The sequence below is a fragment of the Eretmochelys imbricata genome, chromosome 16, assembly GCF_965152235.1.
Source record: "Eretmochelys imbricata isolate rEreImb1 chromosome 16, rEreImb1.hap1, whole genome shotgun sequence".
Classification (NCBI taxonomy): Eukaryota; Metazoa; Chordata; order Testudines; family Cheloniidae; genus Eretmochelys; species Eretmochelys imbricata.
Window position 1 is genome coordinate 9,695,790 of NC_135587.1, and position 17,772 is coordinate 9,713,561.

General features: G+C 53.0%; 1 protein-coding gene across 2 annotated transcripts in view; it reads left to right on the forward strand.

The window, feature by feature from the left end:
• Window positions 1-17,772, forward strand: part of STXBP1 (syntaxin binding protein 1) — a 38,041-nt gene that overhangs the window by 11,808 nt on the left and 8,461 nt on the right. For both annotated transcript variants that reach the window (XM_077835845.1, XM_077835844.1), the window contains exons 7-17: window positions 660-744; window positions 1,840-1,970; window positions 3,940-4,047; window positions 5,220-5,280; window positions 6,312-6,377; window positions 7,374-7,454; window positions 8,532-8,670; window positions 9,904-10,013; window positions 10,644-10,745; window positions 14,004-14,089; window positions 17,370-17,524. In XM_077835845.1, the coding sequence (XP_077691971.1) occupies window positions 660-744; window positions 1,840-1,970; window positions 3,940-4,047; window positions 5,220-5,280; window positions 6,312-6,377; window positions 7,374-7,454; window positions 8,532-8,670; window positions 9,904-10,013; window positions 10,644-10,745; window positions 14,004-14,089; window positions 17,370-17,524 (1,124 nt within the window). The remainder of the gene's footprint in view (window positions 1-659; window positions 745-1,839; window positions 1,971-3,939; window positions 4,048-5,219; window positions 5,281-6,311; window positions 6,378-7,373; window positions 7,455-8,531; window positions 8,671-9,903; window positions 10,014-10,643; window positions 10,746-14,003; window positions 14,090-17,369; window positions 17,525-17,772) is intronic.

Below are 17,772 nucleotides of genomic sequence, written 5' to 3' on the forward strand. Positions count from 1 at the left end.
TTGGCTGCTTCTCCAGAGTAGATTAAAAAATTACCAGAGTTACAGGCCATTGTCCCTTTCTCCTCCTGTCCGAGTCCTTCTTCACTTCAATTTCCTTTGTGGCAGTTTCCATCTGTTCCCTGCTCAAAATCCTTCCTGGTGTACTATTCCCCCCCGCAAGCACAACCCCACTTCCTCCGCCTCAGACACGTAGGAAGGTGAGCACAGCACCCCCAACAGCTGAGACTATGGTCCAGCAGTGGGGCGGGGAAGGTGCCGGGAAGACAGCGAGGGCTCTCCAAGGAGAGGTGGGGAGAGTGGAAGAAGTCTGCTAAAGCCACGTATGCTTCACGGGCCTGGTCAGAGCCCCATCCAGCCCCCACCTTCCCCACGTGCCCTCCCAGGGTTTTACATAGAGGCCGGCTCCGTGAGGAGCGTGAGAACTATGGTCCACACAGCCATTCTCCTGTCTTACTTCTCCCCCATGGGCCCTGAGCTCTGCAATTCTTGGACATTAGAAGCTGCTGAAATGGTCTGATTTAAGATATCTAGGTGGCTGGGGTTGGTTTTTTTTGTTTTGTGCCAAGCTCCCTAATATAATCAAACACTCATTGTAAGCTGGAAGGCACATAAGGAATGAAATGACTTTACCCCCTTTCTTTCCCTCCCACTTGGGCTAGAGATTACAAAGACAATGCCATGCTGGCCCAGCTCATCCAGGACAAACTGGATGCCTACAAGGCTGACGATCCGACCATGGGCGAGGTGAGTTCGGGCTGCAGGGTGCCGGATGCTGGCCGTGGCACTTAGAGCAGCAGGAGCTAATGAAACTCTTGCGTTAGCTTTGGACTGGTCTGCGTGCCTGTGGTTACTAAAGTGGCAAGACCCTACCACATCTCAGTAAGACGAGAGGCTTCAGGTACGAGCAGAAGGAAGACCACTGTAAGCGTAGATGACTCCTAATCATTTGCACTAGGGCAGCATCTAAGAGCCCAAACCAAGATCAGGAGCCCAGCGTGCTAGACAATGTAGGTACCAAGTCCCTGCCCCAAAGCGCTTACAGTCTAAATAGAGACAACAGTCAAAGCATGGGAGGGGAAGCAGACACAGAGTTGAAGTGTCCAGCCCACCGTCACACAAAAAGTTAGCAGCAGAGCCAAAACCAGACCCCATATGTCCTTGGCTGGGGCCTTATCCACTAGCCTCTCAAGTTCTTCTAATGGGCTGTATGGCTTGGCTGATAGGAGGAGCCAGTCTCCCTTTCAATGCAGTCAAGTCTGAGACCTTGGTGAATACATGCAGCCTAGACACGAACTCGGATCACCTACTGCAGTGTACGTGCATAGGGGCTCCGCCTAGAGCCCTCTGGGGATAGCACTCTCACAGAACAGCATGGAGAGAGCTCTCTGGTTCCCGGGGAGGTTCCCTTAGCATCAGGCAGGGAGCGTCGTCCTGGCACACTGCTGTCCCACTGACAGATGTCTGCTTGCGGAGCAGGGTGCAGAGGGCCATTGGACCATCTCCTGCTCTACACCAGGACATTTGACTCAGAACAGGTGCAAACACCCACAATGAACAGGGAGTTCTGTATTTGCTTCCACAGTGGAACATATCTAGCTTTGCTTTTAGCTTGTGCATGAAAATATATATCACTCAGGCTGGAAGGGACCATCCCGATCATCTAGGTCGACCTCTGTGCTCTGGAGCAGAGCAGAGCTTCGCCAGGCAGTTTCTGCACCCAGTCCAATAACCTATGGCTGAATCTGAGTGCATTTCAGCAAGTGACCTCTAACGTCCACGTTAGTGATTCGAATCGATAGAGGATCCACAGTGACAATGATTTGCTCTTTGTGTTGGTAGGGTCCGGACAAAGCTCGCTCCCAGCTCCTGATTCTGGACCGTGGCTTTGACCCCTCATCCCCTGTGCTGCATGAACTGACTTTCCAGGCTATGAGTTACGACCTGCTGCCCATTGAAAATGATGTCTACAAGTGAGTACAGTGGAACAGTGTACAGGAGATGCAATATACAATACACCTTAATCCCTACAGCTCCGGCCGGTCCCAGCCTGATGGATCCTTGTAACGGGATTCACACTGCACCCCTAGGTATTCGGCCTCCCTCTTCAATGAGTCAGGGAGGCTTCAGTTTGGTGCAACACCTGTGCTCTTTATTCTCACAAGGTTTCCTACCGCCAGTTCCCAACTATGTACAGGGTTCATAGCTACTTTGCCTACAACAGGCCTGGCCAGCAACAGACTAGGAGGCTTCCGCTTCCTTCTTTGCCTGACCTTTCTCTTCCCCTCTCCCCCTTTTCCCTGGCTTCCTCCCAGCCTTTGTAGCTCTGGGCTAATAAGACTGGCAGATGCAGCCAGTAACCGGGCATGCACTGGGTTATTCACCCATCCTCAATCCATCCCTCTTGATTGGGGCTGGAGTGGCAGGAGCTGATTAAGGGCTTCTCAACTAGCAGCCTGCCACAATCCTGAAGAACTCACTGGCTTGGCCTGGAACTGTAAGCGTCTGGCGCCCCTGTAAAACAGGCTCTGTCTCCAGAGGTCACCCCAACTGGAAGTGTTCAAAGTCATGTCTGGACATTTTGGCTTGAACCTCATCCGCTTCGACTGGTTTTACCTGATGGTGGTGTGAAATAATTGCCATCAGCAGAGCCCTTGAAGACCTCCAGCTGAGAGGCATAATGGATTCTGAGCGCAAAGCCTTTTAAAGAGCATTGGGGCATGTCATTTTAAAAAGATACTAACAGTAACGAATGGCTCATCATATGCATACTTCAGAGTGTAAAAATCTACAGAAGTAGCGAGCAGCGGGAAGATGTACTAGGTCTTTTCCATTGCAAAATTCTATTAGTGGTAGTAACTATTTGTATTATGGTAATTCCTAGAGACTTCAACTGTGATCAGGTCCCCCCGCCCCCCAGACCATCAGGTGCTGTACAAACACAGTGAGAGAGAGTGTGTTCCTGACCTGAAGTGTTTACAGTCTAAGACAAGTAGACGAGACCGACGAAGAGTAGGAGAAGGAACAGCAGTGAAACAATTTGCTAGAAGTCACTGGTAGAGCCCTGAATAAAACCCAGGCCTCCTGAGCCTCTGTCTAGTGCTCCATCTACTAGGCCACACTACTGCTAGGACCATTGATTTTTATTTTTTTTTTGGTGGAGGGAAATTTTGGTGAAATTTGCAGAAGTTGTGCTGCATCTTACCCGTTGCATATTAGTCACTATTTTTACTCCTCGCAAAGTGTAGAAGAGCCAGGGAAGTGGGTCAGGTTGCTGGAGAGAAGACTGTAAAGCCATAAAGAAAGTGAACGTCCCACTCTTTCCTCTCCCACTCCTCAACCTGAGGGTGGAGCGATTCCCTCTCTAAACCAAACCACTAATAGCCTGAAATGGGAATCCAGAAATCCTTTCCACGGGGATGTAGGAGGTCCAGTTCTGATTCTACTCCACAGTGCAAGCAGATAAACGGAGTGACAGAGCTCTGTGACCATCCGAGACCAGCTCTAGACTTGATTAGCCAACTCCTGTCACCTATTTTATTCTTTGTCCTGTGCCAGCAAGTAGGATCTCCAGGCACAGGCCAGGACCCCAATGTATTAGGCACTGAACTGCAAACAGAAAATAATGATGGTCCTGAGGATAATCCTACTTTGAATAAATTCCAGAAGGGAGTCCTGTACCCACCTGGAGAGAGAGCACAGCACTCCCCAGGACCGGTACTTGTTGTGTGCCATGCACTGGTACCGCCCCACTGAAGAGACACCGCTGGGCCCTGGGAGTCCATCTCATGTGAAAGATGCACTGTCTTGTCTCTCCTCTTTCTGGTCTGGGGGAGGGGAGGTGCTAGAGGGGACGAGGGGATCTCCATCAGAAGCAGGAGATGACGCGTGAACCCCCCCGTCAGTTTTCCTGCCCTGTGACGCGCCTGCTCTTTTCTCCAGGTATGAAACAAGCGGCATCGGAGAGGCCCGGGTGAAAGAGGTTCTCCTGGATGAGGACGACGACCTCTGGATCACCTTGCGCCACAAACACATTGCAGAGGTGTCCCAGTGAGTGCTTGACCTGTTCCACGTGCCCCAGTGACAACGGGTGGGACAGTCAGTCGCCCTCCTCCCGCGCAGGGTCAGGCAGCTTGCTTAACGCTGGGACTTAAGTAAGGGTGGAAATAATTCCACGGGCAAGATGAGGAGCGAAGGCAGGCCCTGGGCGAGTGTTTCAGCACAGCTCTGCCAACACCCCGCAGTCCCGACCTGCAGTCCCCACTGGAGCCTGGTCCTAACCGAACCGGGCCCACCCGGCTACACGGCTGGCTTTAGCGCATCTGTCCACCCCCGTGGACGCACCCTAGCGGAGACAAAGAGCAAAGCCACCCGTCTCGTTGGCCTGGTGTCCTGTGGCAGGAGGATTTGGGCCGCCGTGCTGGGGAGGGCACACACACCCGTGCTACACCTCCTGCACCACCGCCCACAGCAGCTCCGAGACTGACAGCAAAGCTTCCCCCTCGTTCCCCAGCCAGTGCATCTCGACCCTGCTCCTTTGCTGTGTGCGTGCGGACCCCTGCCGGTGATCACTGGCCATCCCCACCATGGGGGGAGCGCAGCACCTGCAGAGAGGAGCAGGAAGCATAGCACAGGATTAACCGTTGGCTACTGCATGTGCGTTGTTGCAGTCTCGGGTAGATTGACACTGTATGCTGTGCCCAGATCCCCCAGAACTTTGCAGCCCTCTCCCTTCCCCGATCCTGTCAGTAAACTCCAAACCTGCAGACCCCTTGCCACCTCTCCGCTGCCCGGCCACTGTCTCCTCCTCCAGCTCAGCAGGCGATGTGTGAGGGGGAGGAAGGTTCTGTACTCATACAGTGCATCTCTGCCTCCTGGAAGCTTGTGTCTGGTGCAGTCAGCTGCCTGCCACGTGCTGAGGGGCCTGTAGGCTTTGCTGTCTGGGGATGGACGTGACCACATGCTTAAAGTTAAGCTGATCTGGGGTCTCACTTACCGCTGCAGATGGACCCATCTTATGACAGGGCTTGGATTCCTAGGCCCTTGCTTTCAATCCTGTCCAACCCCCTTGAGCAAGCCCCAATAACAGACAGGGAGGCTGTGGAAGGCTAGAGAGAGGAAGTGGGTGAAACTGCAGGGGACAGAGGAAGGGGTAGGGTGGGCAGGAGCCTGCGTGCATAGGGACTGGCAGATGGCTGATCATTGTGCCCCCTTCTTTCCAGGGAGGTCACCCGCTCGCTAAAGGAATTTTCTTCCAGCAAGAGGATGAACACAGGCGAGAAGGTGATGCCATGACTTGTGTGGGAACTGCACTCCCGTTAACTGACCCCCTCGTGCACTGGAGCAGTCTGCTAGAGACGTTCACAAGGAATGAGCAGGGGGCAAAGGGGAGGCTAGGTTCTGCATGGAAGCTTGAAGCCCAGTCCCAAAAGGCACCATGGGCCCTCAAATCCCTGGGCCCTTTTAGAAATGAGGGAGAGGGCAGCAGTCCATCCATATTATGGAGAGAGACTCAAATGCTGATAAACTCCCTAGGCATGGTCCTAAACTCCAGGTGTGTGGGGTGGGAAGGGAGAAAGGGAGCAGGTGTTTCTCCTCTGAGGCCATCAAGTCACATTCTAGCAATACAGGATGTGCCCTACAGGATGCAATCAGTGCTCCATCACTCCTAGTATCCTGCAGCCACCAGGGGACAGTACCAGACTCTTAGGGACATGAGAATGCCAGATTGGATCAGACCTGAGGCCCATCTAGTCCAGGATCTTCTCTCTGATGGTGGCCAGCACCAGCTGCTTCAGAGGAAGATGCAAGAAGCCCAGCAATAGGCAGTTATGGGAAGGTTTCCTCCTGACCCCTAGTAGTTAGAGTTTGGCTCTGAAGCATGAAGGTTTGTAGGACGTGTTATTTCAATATCCTTTGAAGGTGCTCACTCGCCATATTAATATCCAGTCCCTCTTTGCACCCTGCTGAGCTCTTGGCCTTGATGAGACCTTGTGGGAAAGGAGAAAAAATCCTGCCCCCAGCTGACTGTGCTAGATTGCATTTGGATTTGTGTGTGTGGGGCAGGATCCTCCTGGATCCCCTGTCTCTAATTTCCATAGCTACAGCTCTTATTACTGCTCATAAGTTAGCCAGCCCAGGAGGAGACTTGGTGACATCCTGACAACCACCCCCAAAAGCCATGCATTTGAACTGCCCGAGAGAGTTACAAGGCAGGAGGTGTGATGCTCCCATTGGCGTCTTCTTCCCTGGCTTTCCTCCCTATGATGGCAAAGGTACAACAGGGGATGTCACGCCATCTCCTTTCCTTGCAGACCACGATGAGGGACCTGTCCCAGATGCTGAAGAAGATGCCCCAGTACCAGAAAGAACTCAGCAAGGTAAAAACGAATGAGGAAAACGTGTGGCTGCTAGTGGAAAGGAATCTGGGCATGAGCAATCTTCCATGCAAAATGTCTAACACTGGCCTTCCTCCTTAGGCAAAGGCAGCAGTTCTCGACTGGAAGGCTGTGGGCCAGGAGTGATCAGTGGAGCCCTTGCTGGTGGTCCAGAGAGAGAATTCTGATAAGGACCAAGTGGTTGGTTGTGGGGCAGGAGGAGAGAGGGCCTACATAGGAGGTTGGGCAGGGAGTCATCCTCATGTGGAAGGCAGTTGCTGGAAGCCACGTTGCTAATTTTCTACATTATTATTACAGTAGAGTTAGAGGTCTCCACTAAGCTCAAGGACCCTTTGTGCGAGGAATTGTACAGATATGAAGTAGGATACAGTCCTGGCCCCAAAGAGCTTAAAATCTAAATGGAGGAAACAGAAAACTGGCCAAGAGGAAAAGTGACATGCCCAGGGTCACCCAGCAGGTCAGAGAGGGAGCTGGTTCCAAAACCCAGGTCTCCCATCCATGTCTTAGTTTGCAATCTGTTTTAGTCCAAGGTCATCCATTCTCCTGGAAAAAGGTGATGAGGGGCTGGGAAAAAGGAGGAAGAGGAACCACCGACTTTGCTTTAGCAAAATAACGGAGAGAAGCTTGAAATCCCAGACTTGTTTTTCCAGCCACGATGGGGTTCAGCACAGCTTACATCTACAAGGACATCTCTAGGGTCACAGCTGGAAATGGATATTTTTTGCAGAGCATTTTCTACACAGTGCCCTGTGCCTGGGAGAGTGGCGAGGGAGGCTTGGGGGTAGGCATGGCAGGGCAGGTGTATGCTCTTGAAGTCTGTTCACACACACTCAAATAGAGGGCCAGCTCCTCTGCAGGTGTGAATCAGTACCATTTCTCAACGGCAGAGGCTTTGGTCCGCTGAGCTAGTTTTAAGCTCCGAGGAACCTACTGCAGCTGCCACTGCTAGGCCTGTGTCTACCTCTTGTGTCTTCTTAGTACTCGACTCACCTGCACCTGGCTGAGGACTGCATGAAGCACTACCAAGGCACCGTGGATAAGCTCTGCCGTGTTGAACAGGTCCTGGTCTCCTCTGTCCTTCTCTCCACTCCCCCTCTGGCACCACGTGCTCTCCTCCTCATGCAGTCCCTGCCAACTCAAATGCAGCCTCAGAGCCCAAAGATCCTGCAGACCCCAGGGGAGAATCCCTCCTTCACCAGGGCACTCGTGTCCCCCAGACCACCCAGGCCTGTTCTTGCGGGGGCCTCAGCTTGGGTTTAGCGCCATGCTGCCTGCTCTTGGCGTGCTTGATGCTCAGTCGTAGGAGCCGAGACCTGGCGGTGCCTAGAGAGGGCGAGTGCAGCACTGCCAAGCTGATGGGGGGCCCCCGATGGCAGGACAGTGTTCTTGATTTAGACACAGTTTGTTCCCCCTTCACAGAATTTCCCTAGCTGCACCTCACACCCTTCCCAGGTGGGAAGAGAGACTCTGGAGGCACGTGTAAGTGGGTCCTCCATCTAGCTTTAAGCTAGTCTCTTCCCTCCCCACACCCAGAAAAGGGGCAGGGTCACTGGACACTCTCCCCTCTATGGGAGAAATCCTCTGGCCTAGACCCTGGTGCTGTAGAGAAGGGGCCTGTTCTGGGCAGTGTGTTCCTGTCTCCATGAACTACCCAGAAGGGTAGGGGGCTTTCATCTGTCACCAGCCCAGGTTTGTGGCCTGACTGCCAGAGTCCAAACCCTTCTGTCAGGTAAGCCTGGGGCTGATGCTCCTTGGAGGAGCCACAGCCTCACTTGGTTGGGGTGGAGTTTTAGTTCTCACCCACCACCTGCTTAGCCTCCTGCGGCTAAAGCAGAGCTGGCAGCTCACTCCCTCCAGACCTAGTGATCCACCTGCACCGTCTAGATCAGGGTCAGGGACCTTCACAAGGAAAAAGGCTAACACACACTTGAGCTTCTCCCTTTAATCTAGGCAGTGAGGTGCTCAGACCCCTGCTCTGCTCCTTGCACACTGGTAACTGGGTGTCAGTCAGCCTAAGGGAGTCGGAGACCACATGCCCCTCTGAAGCCAGCCCAGAGGCTCCCCATGGTGGCTTGCAGCCTGGCCCTGGGAAGAACTCCAGGGGTAAGAGATAACGAGCATGTGCGTTCTCTGCAGGACCTGGCTATGGGCACTGATGCCGAAGGGGAGAAGATCAAGGACCCCATGAGGGCCATTGTCCCAATCCTGCTGGATGCGAACGTCAGCACCTACGACAAGATCCGCATCATCCTGCTCTACATCTTCCTGAAGAACGGTAAGGAGGAGAAACTGCGGAGGGGGCTGGGGGATGGGCAGAGGAGCTCCTCTGGGCATAGGCAAATGGAGACAGAGCAGGGGAGGGAGGAAAGCCTAGAGGAAGGCGAGAAGATGCAGGGCGGGGAACAGAAGGAAAGCGGTGGGGACAGAGCTCTTCAGGCATAGAATCCAGGAGAACTGGCTGCTGCAGACTGATGTGAAGGGCTCAGACCCCTGTCAGACAAGGAATTGGAGCTACTTGCCCGCTCTTCCACTGCATGGGTAAATTATGCACTGGGCACATGGATTTACACCCGCAACCCACAGAAATATTTAGCCTGTGCACAAGCCACCAACTGCACAGTGATTAGCGACTCAGCCTGCTCACGTCAATAGGGCTCCCTCTCACAATAGTTCTCTAACACTGATCAGCACTTCACCGTCTGGCCTCTCAGCACTTGGGAAGGCTGCATCATGCTGGAACAGTTGCCCAGAGGCTGTTACCATCCTCCTCCTTTTACAGAGGGAGGAAACGGAGGCATGGTGAGGGGAAGGGATTTCCACCAAGTCACCTTGCAATTCAGTGGCACAGCTGGGTCTGACCCAGGACTCCCCCTAGCTTCCCGAGCCGGCGCTATGCTGTAGCTTCTCAACCAGGGGTCTGCCCCCCCCCCCCCCCCCCCCCCGAGCAGGCCGCAAGCAGGTTTCAGGGGGGCCATCAAGCAGAGCCAGCACTCGCTGGGGCCTGGGGAAAAAGCCGAAGGCCCACCATGTGGGGCTGAAGCCCAGGGCCCTGATCCCTGCCCCCTGGGTCTGAAGGTGAAGCCTGAGTGATGTAGCTTTGCGGGAGCCCCTGGGGCCCCAGCCAGTTGCCCAGCTTGCTACCCCGTAATGCCAGCCCTGGCTTTTATATGCAAAAAGCTGGTGATGGTGGCACAGGTGGGGCTGTGGAGTTTTTCTAGCATTTTGGGGGGGGCCTCAGAAAGGAAAAGGTTGAGAGCCCCTGGTGTAGGAGGTGCAGAACCAATGCACAGGAGAGCTGGTCATTAGGGAGGAGAGCAGCTCTGAAGGAGGGAAGTGATGGAGTGAAAGTGGGAGGGAAGATGGGATTGGAGCAACAGCCGCTTTCGTGTCTTGAGGGAGGAGCCTCATGAGTGAGGCTCCCCGCTGATGATTGATGGGTGGTGACCTCTGAGCCCAGGGCAGGAGAAGAGTTTCAGTTTGGGAAGCTGTTCCCCATTTGCATTCCTAGGGATCACAGAGGAAAACCTGAACAAACTGATCCAGCACGCTCAAATCCCACCGGAGGACAGCGAGATCATCACCAACATGGCCCACCTCGGGCTGCCCATCATCACAGACGTAAGCACCCAACTGCCCCCTATGGAACCAGAGCTTCTGAGTCCCTGTGTGCTACACTGGCCATCAGCCCCTCCTGGGCTTGCTTGACTGGCCAAGAGACCTGCAGCTATAAGCGTATTGTTCCTCCAGCATTGCCAGACTGACTGGTTCTCAACTGGTCACAAGCTGTGGGGTCTATCACCATCCCACTAACTATCCTGGATTAGGGTTAGCCATTACTGGTAGACACCAGCAGAGGAGGCCACTAAAGTGACAGCTGAATTCTTATTCGCTTTGGGATTGTAATTAAATCCAAAATGGCTGGTGCGGAGGGATCCCTGCAGAAGCTGGGACGCAGGGAGTGAATGTACTTATGTAACAAGGCAGAATTAGTGAGTCTGGGGCCAGCTAACGCTCTCATCTCTGGGTCAGAGGCTGTGGATCCAGCATGACTGGCCCTCCCTTGCCGACGGTGGCAAGACCGGCCCAGGGCAGGCAGGGTCCAGGCAGAGGAGTGTGGACTGCCTCAGCTCATTGCTGGAGGAAGGGACTGGCACCAGGCGTTCTTCTAGTGGGGAATGGGAGGGGTCTCTAGGCTCCGGAACCGAGCCTTCCTTTTAAAGGCTCTCTGCATGTGTCATTTGTGTCCAGTCTACCTTGCGTCGCAGGAGCAAGCCGGAGCGGAAGGAGCGGATCAGCGAGCAGACCTACCAGCTCTCGCGATGGACCCCAGTTGTGAAGGACATCATGGAGGTAAATCAGTGATGAGTGTACGGACGGCGAGGGAAGGGAGGAGTTTCGCTAGTGGAGATAGTCCCTGTGACTGCAGTAAGATCCTGGAGCACAGTGCTTTGATTGCAATGTCTTTGGGGCAGGGACTGTTTATTTTTGTAAAGCCCAATAGGGTCAGGTCCATGACTGGGGCTCCTGAATGCGACAACAAAACAAATGGATAAAGAAATTCACCCGCTTCCAGGACCACGTGGTTCTTTACAACCTGGACTGTGTGGGCTGCATCCCTCAGTTCAGCAAGCAGGACAGCTGCGGAGAGAGAGCATGTGATCCACACCGATCTAGGGAGACAGCCTTCCGTTCCATTTAAAATTGCATTTATTGAGACGTACAGAGCGAGGTGGAGCTCTGAAAGCCAGCCCCCAAGTTTTGGCCTCTGAGCTGGTCACCCTGCATCCCTGGGCTCTGGTTTCACATGGCAAGGGTGGTGCCACGGTGGAGCAGGGTGAAGTGGGGAGGGGTAAGGAAATAAATTTACTCCATTCCCTCAAGGAACAGATCAGAGTTTGATCCTGCTGGGTGCAAAGAGCAGTGCTGGGTTTGAACAAAGATGTTTCCCCGATCGGATCTTTCAAGGGCAACTGCCCTAATATCACACCTACTCTCCGATCTCAATTGTGCAAGTGTTCAGTGCGGGACAGGTGTTAATTTCTCAGTGACACAGTTTAGGAAAGACCCTTGCCTATGCTGCCACCTAGTGGCAAAAGACAGCCCTGAAGAGGAACACAGCCATGTCTTTGGCGAGCTGGGTGTGTCCCCTCTGACAGGGCCTGCATTGGGCACAACAAGGTTTTAAAACGATTTACAAAGTCTAAAGGGGAGAGCTGGAGCCCAGAGCAAAATCCAGGATTCAAACTTTGCAACTCAGCCCCATCTCTATCAGCGCAAATGGATCCTCAACAAAGAGCCAGATCTTAGACCAATGCCTCATCAAGAGAAGAGCTCTCCCCTGCGTGTTCATGGGATCTTCAGGCTGGTTAAAGAGGAGTAAACACTAGTACCTAGGTTCAGAATAAATTTCCCCAACCCCACTCAGGTTATTCCTTAACTTCCCATGCCCAAGTTTTACACTTCCCTCTGGTGCTAGCCACTATTGGAAATGGGATCTTACTATTTACTAGTAACCCAAGCCTGTGTGTAATTAGCTTCTAAATGGCTGAGAATTTAAACTGGACGGTATCAGACTGCAGAGCCCAGGGATGAGTCAGCCTGGTGCTGTTCTAAACAAAGAGTGCTCTCAGCCATGCTTGTAGCGGTTTCCATCACTTGACACTGACTCAGACATTTGAGACTTCCAGTGAAGTTTGGGGTTGTTGTTTGTGCTGATGTATGAGTGGCTGTGTTGATTTGTGTGGGTGGCAGATGAGGGGCTACATGTGTTTGGGGTTATTGTGTATGCTGGTCATGTGGTTGTGTGGCTGGGGAAGGTTGTACTGGGAGATTTGTGTGGGTGGTAGCTAGGCCAAGTAGTCTACCAACTAGGCAGTCTCCCTCATAAGGCCAACGAAATTGTTGCATGCAGATGAGCTGTATAGTAAGGGTGGAGATTGATTGAGTTACCTCTGATATTACAGGACTAAGGCATGTGTCTATGCCCTATACTGGTCCAGGACTAAGGCATGTGTCTATGCCCTATACTGTAGCTGGACACCACACAGGTGTAATTCATAAAATCAAAATGACTGAACTTAAAAACTGGGTGGCAACAGACTGAAACCCAGTGCTGATTGAATGTGGTGATATTCTGAACAGAAGGATCTCTCAGCTATGCTTGGTAGCTGCATCCATCACTTCACACTGACTCAGTTATTCGAGACTTCAGAGCAACCACAAATTCCTTAAACCTTATTACAGTATACAGATTTATTTGTATTACTATAGCACCTACGAGCCCCAGTCATGGATCAGGGCCCCATGGTGCTAGGTGCTAGAACAAAAGTTGGTTCCTGCCCCAAAGAGTTCACAATCTGTTAGTGAATTAGATAGACCCCCACTATGATCCAGTATGGCAACGGTTTGGATATTATTGATGCTGTACAGGAGGAAGCTCGTTTGGAGGCTAAGAGTGGGGGTGTTTTTATTCCCACATTGTGGGTCAGGGAAGGGTAGCTAATGTTTGATGATGAGCTATGTCAGGCAGAGAAGAGAGGTGCACATAGGAATCTTGTGCATACAGATCTACGGAGATCAGAAAAAAAAAAGTCAGCCCACTATTATCTTTGAATGCCAAATCGACCTAGTGAACTCTTGGTACGTGCTAGGAATCAACCCCAAACCTGGCAGAGAGGAGACAGAGCAGATGCCTATGTCCCTAACTTTGGTTTTATCCCTCACTGAGGGACGCCTCCATCGAGCTCCCACATCAGCCATGTCCCCTCCCCGAGTTTTACATCAGTGGCCCTTGCTGAAGGCAATAATGAGACACTAATCAGAGCTCTGTGATCCTTGGCTCAGCCCTGCACCAGTATTTGGGGGGGTGGTGTAAAGAGTAAGTCAGAGCAGATGCCAATGACTCATTAAGGCTGCATGGCCCAGCGGGGTTCCTAGCAGGTCATGCTGGGGAGCTGCTCATAGTAATTACCCTCTCAGGCTTAAAGACCTGGTGGGTGACAGGAGGTGGCTGTGAACCAGTAGAGACAAAGCTCCCATTCAGGAGCCAAACAGCTGGCTGGCTCCTATTTGTCCCCCATTGCTCAGTTAGGAGGGATGGAGGCGCCGGGAACTTGCGGGATGACTCGACAGTTTTTAGCCGCCGACTAAGTGATGGTCCCAGGGATTTGGGTGCAGAACGGATTTGCGTGGCACGTGGCTTAGGTTTCGGGCTTGCCCTAGGCATTCAGTAGCTATGGCTGAAAGGAGAGGGACTCGCTCATTGGGCTGGCTGGCAAACCCAGGAAGGAGCAGGGAAACGACAGAATCAGACACGCAGGGCTGGATGGAGCCTCGAGGGCATCTTGTCCCTCCCCACCTTGGCTGGGGCAGGATTGAGTTACCCAGACTCTGCTAGAGCGCAGGGATAGCTGGGCTTTTTTTTCCCTCCAAATGGGACAGTTCTGGAGGAATTCTGCCAAGGATCCAGTGGGAAGGGTCCATCCCCTTGGAGTGACCTCCAGAGCTGGGTCCAGGAAGCTACCCGATCAGAGGAATTGGAGCTCTGATCCAGACAGCGTCACATGGGCTTGCCCGCTACATACTGATGTGAGGATCTTCTCTTCCCAGGACACTATTGAGGACAAACTGGACACCAAGCACTACCCCTATATCTCCACCCGCTCCTCGGCCTCCTTCAGTACCACTGCAGTCAGGTAGGTAGAGCCCTGCGGAGAGGGGCCACCATGCCCTTTCTGGGAGGAGGTGCAGCTTTGAGACTCATGCCAGCCTTGGCCCTCTGCCCCCCTTGGCTTCTCTCAGTTTCAGGACTTCGTAGGGCACAGAAGAGTTCAGTTAGGCCCCATCTGCATGAGACATCTTTGCTCACATTACCTTAGTGTCTGTGCCTCACATGCCGTGATGGATTGTATCCTTCCCACACACCAGTATCAGCCCCCTTCTAGAGAGGGGAACTGAGGCACAGGGTAGATAAATGACTTACCCAACATCACACAGATAGCATATGGCAGGGCCAGGAACTGAACTCAGGTCTGCTGAGTCCCCACACAGAGCCTTAAGCACAACTTATCTTCCTATGATACCTTGTAACTCATTGCCATGGTCTGCACAAACCAGGCTTGTCCTACACACAATGTGCTCAATCTGCAGCTAGCAATGCATCCCCCTTTCCGCAGGCCTTGCCTGGCACGGGACTGATCTGTAACTCACTCATGACATTCTTCAGTTTGCTGCGTCGATAGGATCACCAGGTGTGCCTGTGTAACAGGTTAAACTGCTTCCTCCCAGCTCTCCATGGGAGACAACACCTGCCACCAAGCTATTGCCTGGCCAGCCAGGATAACCTGATCACCCCAGGAAAAGAAAAAGGGGGGGGTAGAGAAAAAGGGAGCCAGAGAGAACAGAGTAACACTTATCAAAGGTCTGTTGGTATCTAGTTTATCATCATCTACACCCAAAGTCTCCCTATAAGTTCTCTTACCTTCCAGACACGGCCAAAGTTTCCAGGCCCAGTTGGTGTCCTATGCTCCCTAAACTCAGTACCTTTCTCTCAGGGTGACCCCCTACTCCTGCTTTCCTTTGGCACTTCTGCCTCCAGGAATGAGCCAGGTCTGGCTTATATAGGCCCAGGCCCTGCCCACTCCCAGCAGGCTCTGAGGGGATTGGTTAACTGGAGTCAGCTACTTGTGAGGTTTTTTCTGTCTCCATGTGACATTTCAGGCTGTCACAACATCCCAGAATGCATTGCCCAATGGGCTGCTGACCTCCGTGCTGGTACCCCAGGCACTCTCTCCCCCACTAAGGCACTATGGGATAATTGCTCAGGTTTTTGCAACACATATGTGGTTAGGCAGCAGGGGAGGTGTGGCTGCACTGACATGGGTGAGGGAAGGTGCAGTCTGGACACAGCTCAATCCTGTTTGTTGTAAACGGGTGAGAGGAGGGTGTCGGGACCTGGCTACAAAAGTACATGTGTATTTGGCAGGTGAATAAACCCACCATCACTCCAGCACCAGCAACTCACAGGGACTCTGCTTTTGTTTCTTCTGTGTTGTTTCCCTTCTGACTCCATAGGAGTGAGGAGCTGTCCAAAGTGCCCAGAGCAAGGCACAGAGTAGGCATGTGGATGTGAGGTACGCCTCGCTCCAGTCCAACAGCAGCCCCCGATGGCCCAGTTCTGAACCCCAACCATCCCCTCGATCTGCCATTGCACCTCACCACTGTCCTGCATCGACGCTAGTCCATGGCTTGAATTTGAATCCTGAACCTTTCCTAAACTGGAACACCTAGAGGTGGAAACTGCTCTGTGCCTCAGTTTCCCCCTCTGTAGCAGAGGGACAGCTTACTGCGAATTGAAAACCATTTAAGATCTCTGCATGCAAAGTGGTATAGCAGCACCAACCTTTATTACTGCTGCCTGTGTTCTAATAATATTTAGCACTTTTAATAAACCCTCCCACCAGCCCCAGGAGAGCAGGCAGCACTGTCAGCCTCTCTGCTTCAGTATGGAGTTCCCTGCTTCAGTTTCCCCATAGGTACTGTCACTTATTCAAGACTGCAGAGGGAGCAGAAACCAGGAGTCCTGACTCCCGGCCCTATGCTCAGACACTAGATCTGGGAATAGAACCCAGGAATCCTGTCTCCCGGCCCTGTGCTCAGACACTAGATCTGGGAACAGAACCAAGGAATCCTGACTCCCGGCCCTGTGCTCAGACACTAGATCTGGGAACAGAACTCAGGAATCCTGACTCCCGGTCCTGTGCTCAGACACTAGATCTGGGAATAGAACCCAGGAGTCCTGACTCCCGGTCCTGTGCTCAGACACTAGATCTGGGAATAGAACCCAGGCGTCCTGACTCCCAGCCCTGTGCTCAGACACTAGATCTGGGAATAGAACCCAGGAATCCTGACTCCCTGCCCTGTGCTCAGACACTAGATCTGGGAACAGAACTCAGGAATCCTGACTCCCGGTCCTGTGCTCAGACACTAGATCTGGGAACAGAACTCAGGAATCCTGACTCCCGGTCCTGTGCTCAGACACTAGATCTGGGAACAGAACTCAGGAATCCTGACTCCCGGTCCTGTGCTCAGACACTAGATCTGGGAATAGAACCCAGGCGTCCTGACTCCCAGCCCTGTGCTCAGACACTAGATCTGGGAATAGAACCCAGGAGTCCTGACTCCCTGCCCTGTGCTCAGACACTAGATCTGGGAATAGAACCCAGGAATCCTGACTCCCTGCCCTGTGCTCAGACACTAGATCTGGGAACAGAACTCAGGAATCCTGACTCCCGGTCCTGTGCTCAGACACTAGATCTGGGAACAGAACTCAGGAATCCTGACTCCCGGTCCTGTGCTCAGACACTAGATCTGGGAACAGAACTCAGGAATCCTGACTCCCGGTCCTGTGCTCAGACACTAGATCTGGGAATAGAACCCAGGCGTCCTGACTCCCAGCCCTGTGCTCAGACACTAGATCTGGGAATAGAACCCAGGAGTCCTGACTCCCTGCCCTGTGCTCAGACACTAGATCTGGGAATAGAACCCAGGAATCCTGACTCCCTGCCCTGTGCTCAGACACTAGATCTGGGAACAGAACTCAGGAATCCTGACTCCCGGTCCTGTGCTCAGACACTAGATCTGGGAACAGAACTCAGGAATCCTGACTCCCGGTCCTGTGCTCAGACACTAGATCTGGGAACAGAACTCAGGAATCCTGACTCCCGGTCCTGTGCTCAGACACTAGATCTGGGAACAGAATTCAAGAATCCTGACTCCTGGCCCTGTGCTCAGACACTAGCCCACATCTCTCACCAAGTACTGCCCAGAGGAATTCATCTCAGAGGCCTTCACTCTTCTGTAGCAATGAGCAGACATAGGAGTTGATTAGCATGGGGCACAGTGGTTTCAAAGCCATCTGTCTGCAGAGACTGTATGCTGTGTTTCACCTCACTCCCTGCTCCCTTCCCTCTCTAGTGCCCGCTATGGACACTGGCATAAGAACAAGGCCCCTGGTGAGTACAGGGCTGGCCCTCGCCTCATCATCTTCATTCTGGGGGGCGTGAGCCTGAGCGAGATGCGCTGCGCCTACGAGGTGACGCAAGCCAGCGGCAAGTGGGAGGTGCTAATAGGTGAGTGCCGCGGACGGTCTGGGCAGAGCCATGCACTGCTCCATCGCACTTTCTGGCTCCATCCCATGCTTCTGTGTCTCACCCTCTCTCTTAAAGCCATTCCTCTCTGTGCCAAAGGCAAGCAGACAAAATCCAGTCTCCAGATGACCGTGTGGGAAGGACTAGTGTCGAAAGCTCATCGCCCCGCCACACCCACACCCACACCTGAGAACATAGGGTTTGCCCCTACAGACCACTGACCCTTTGAG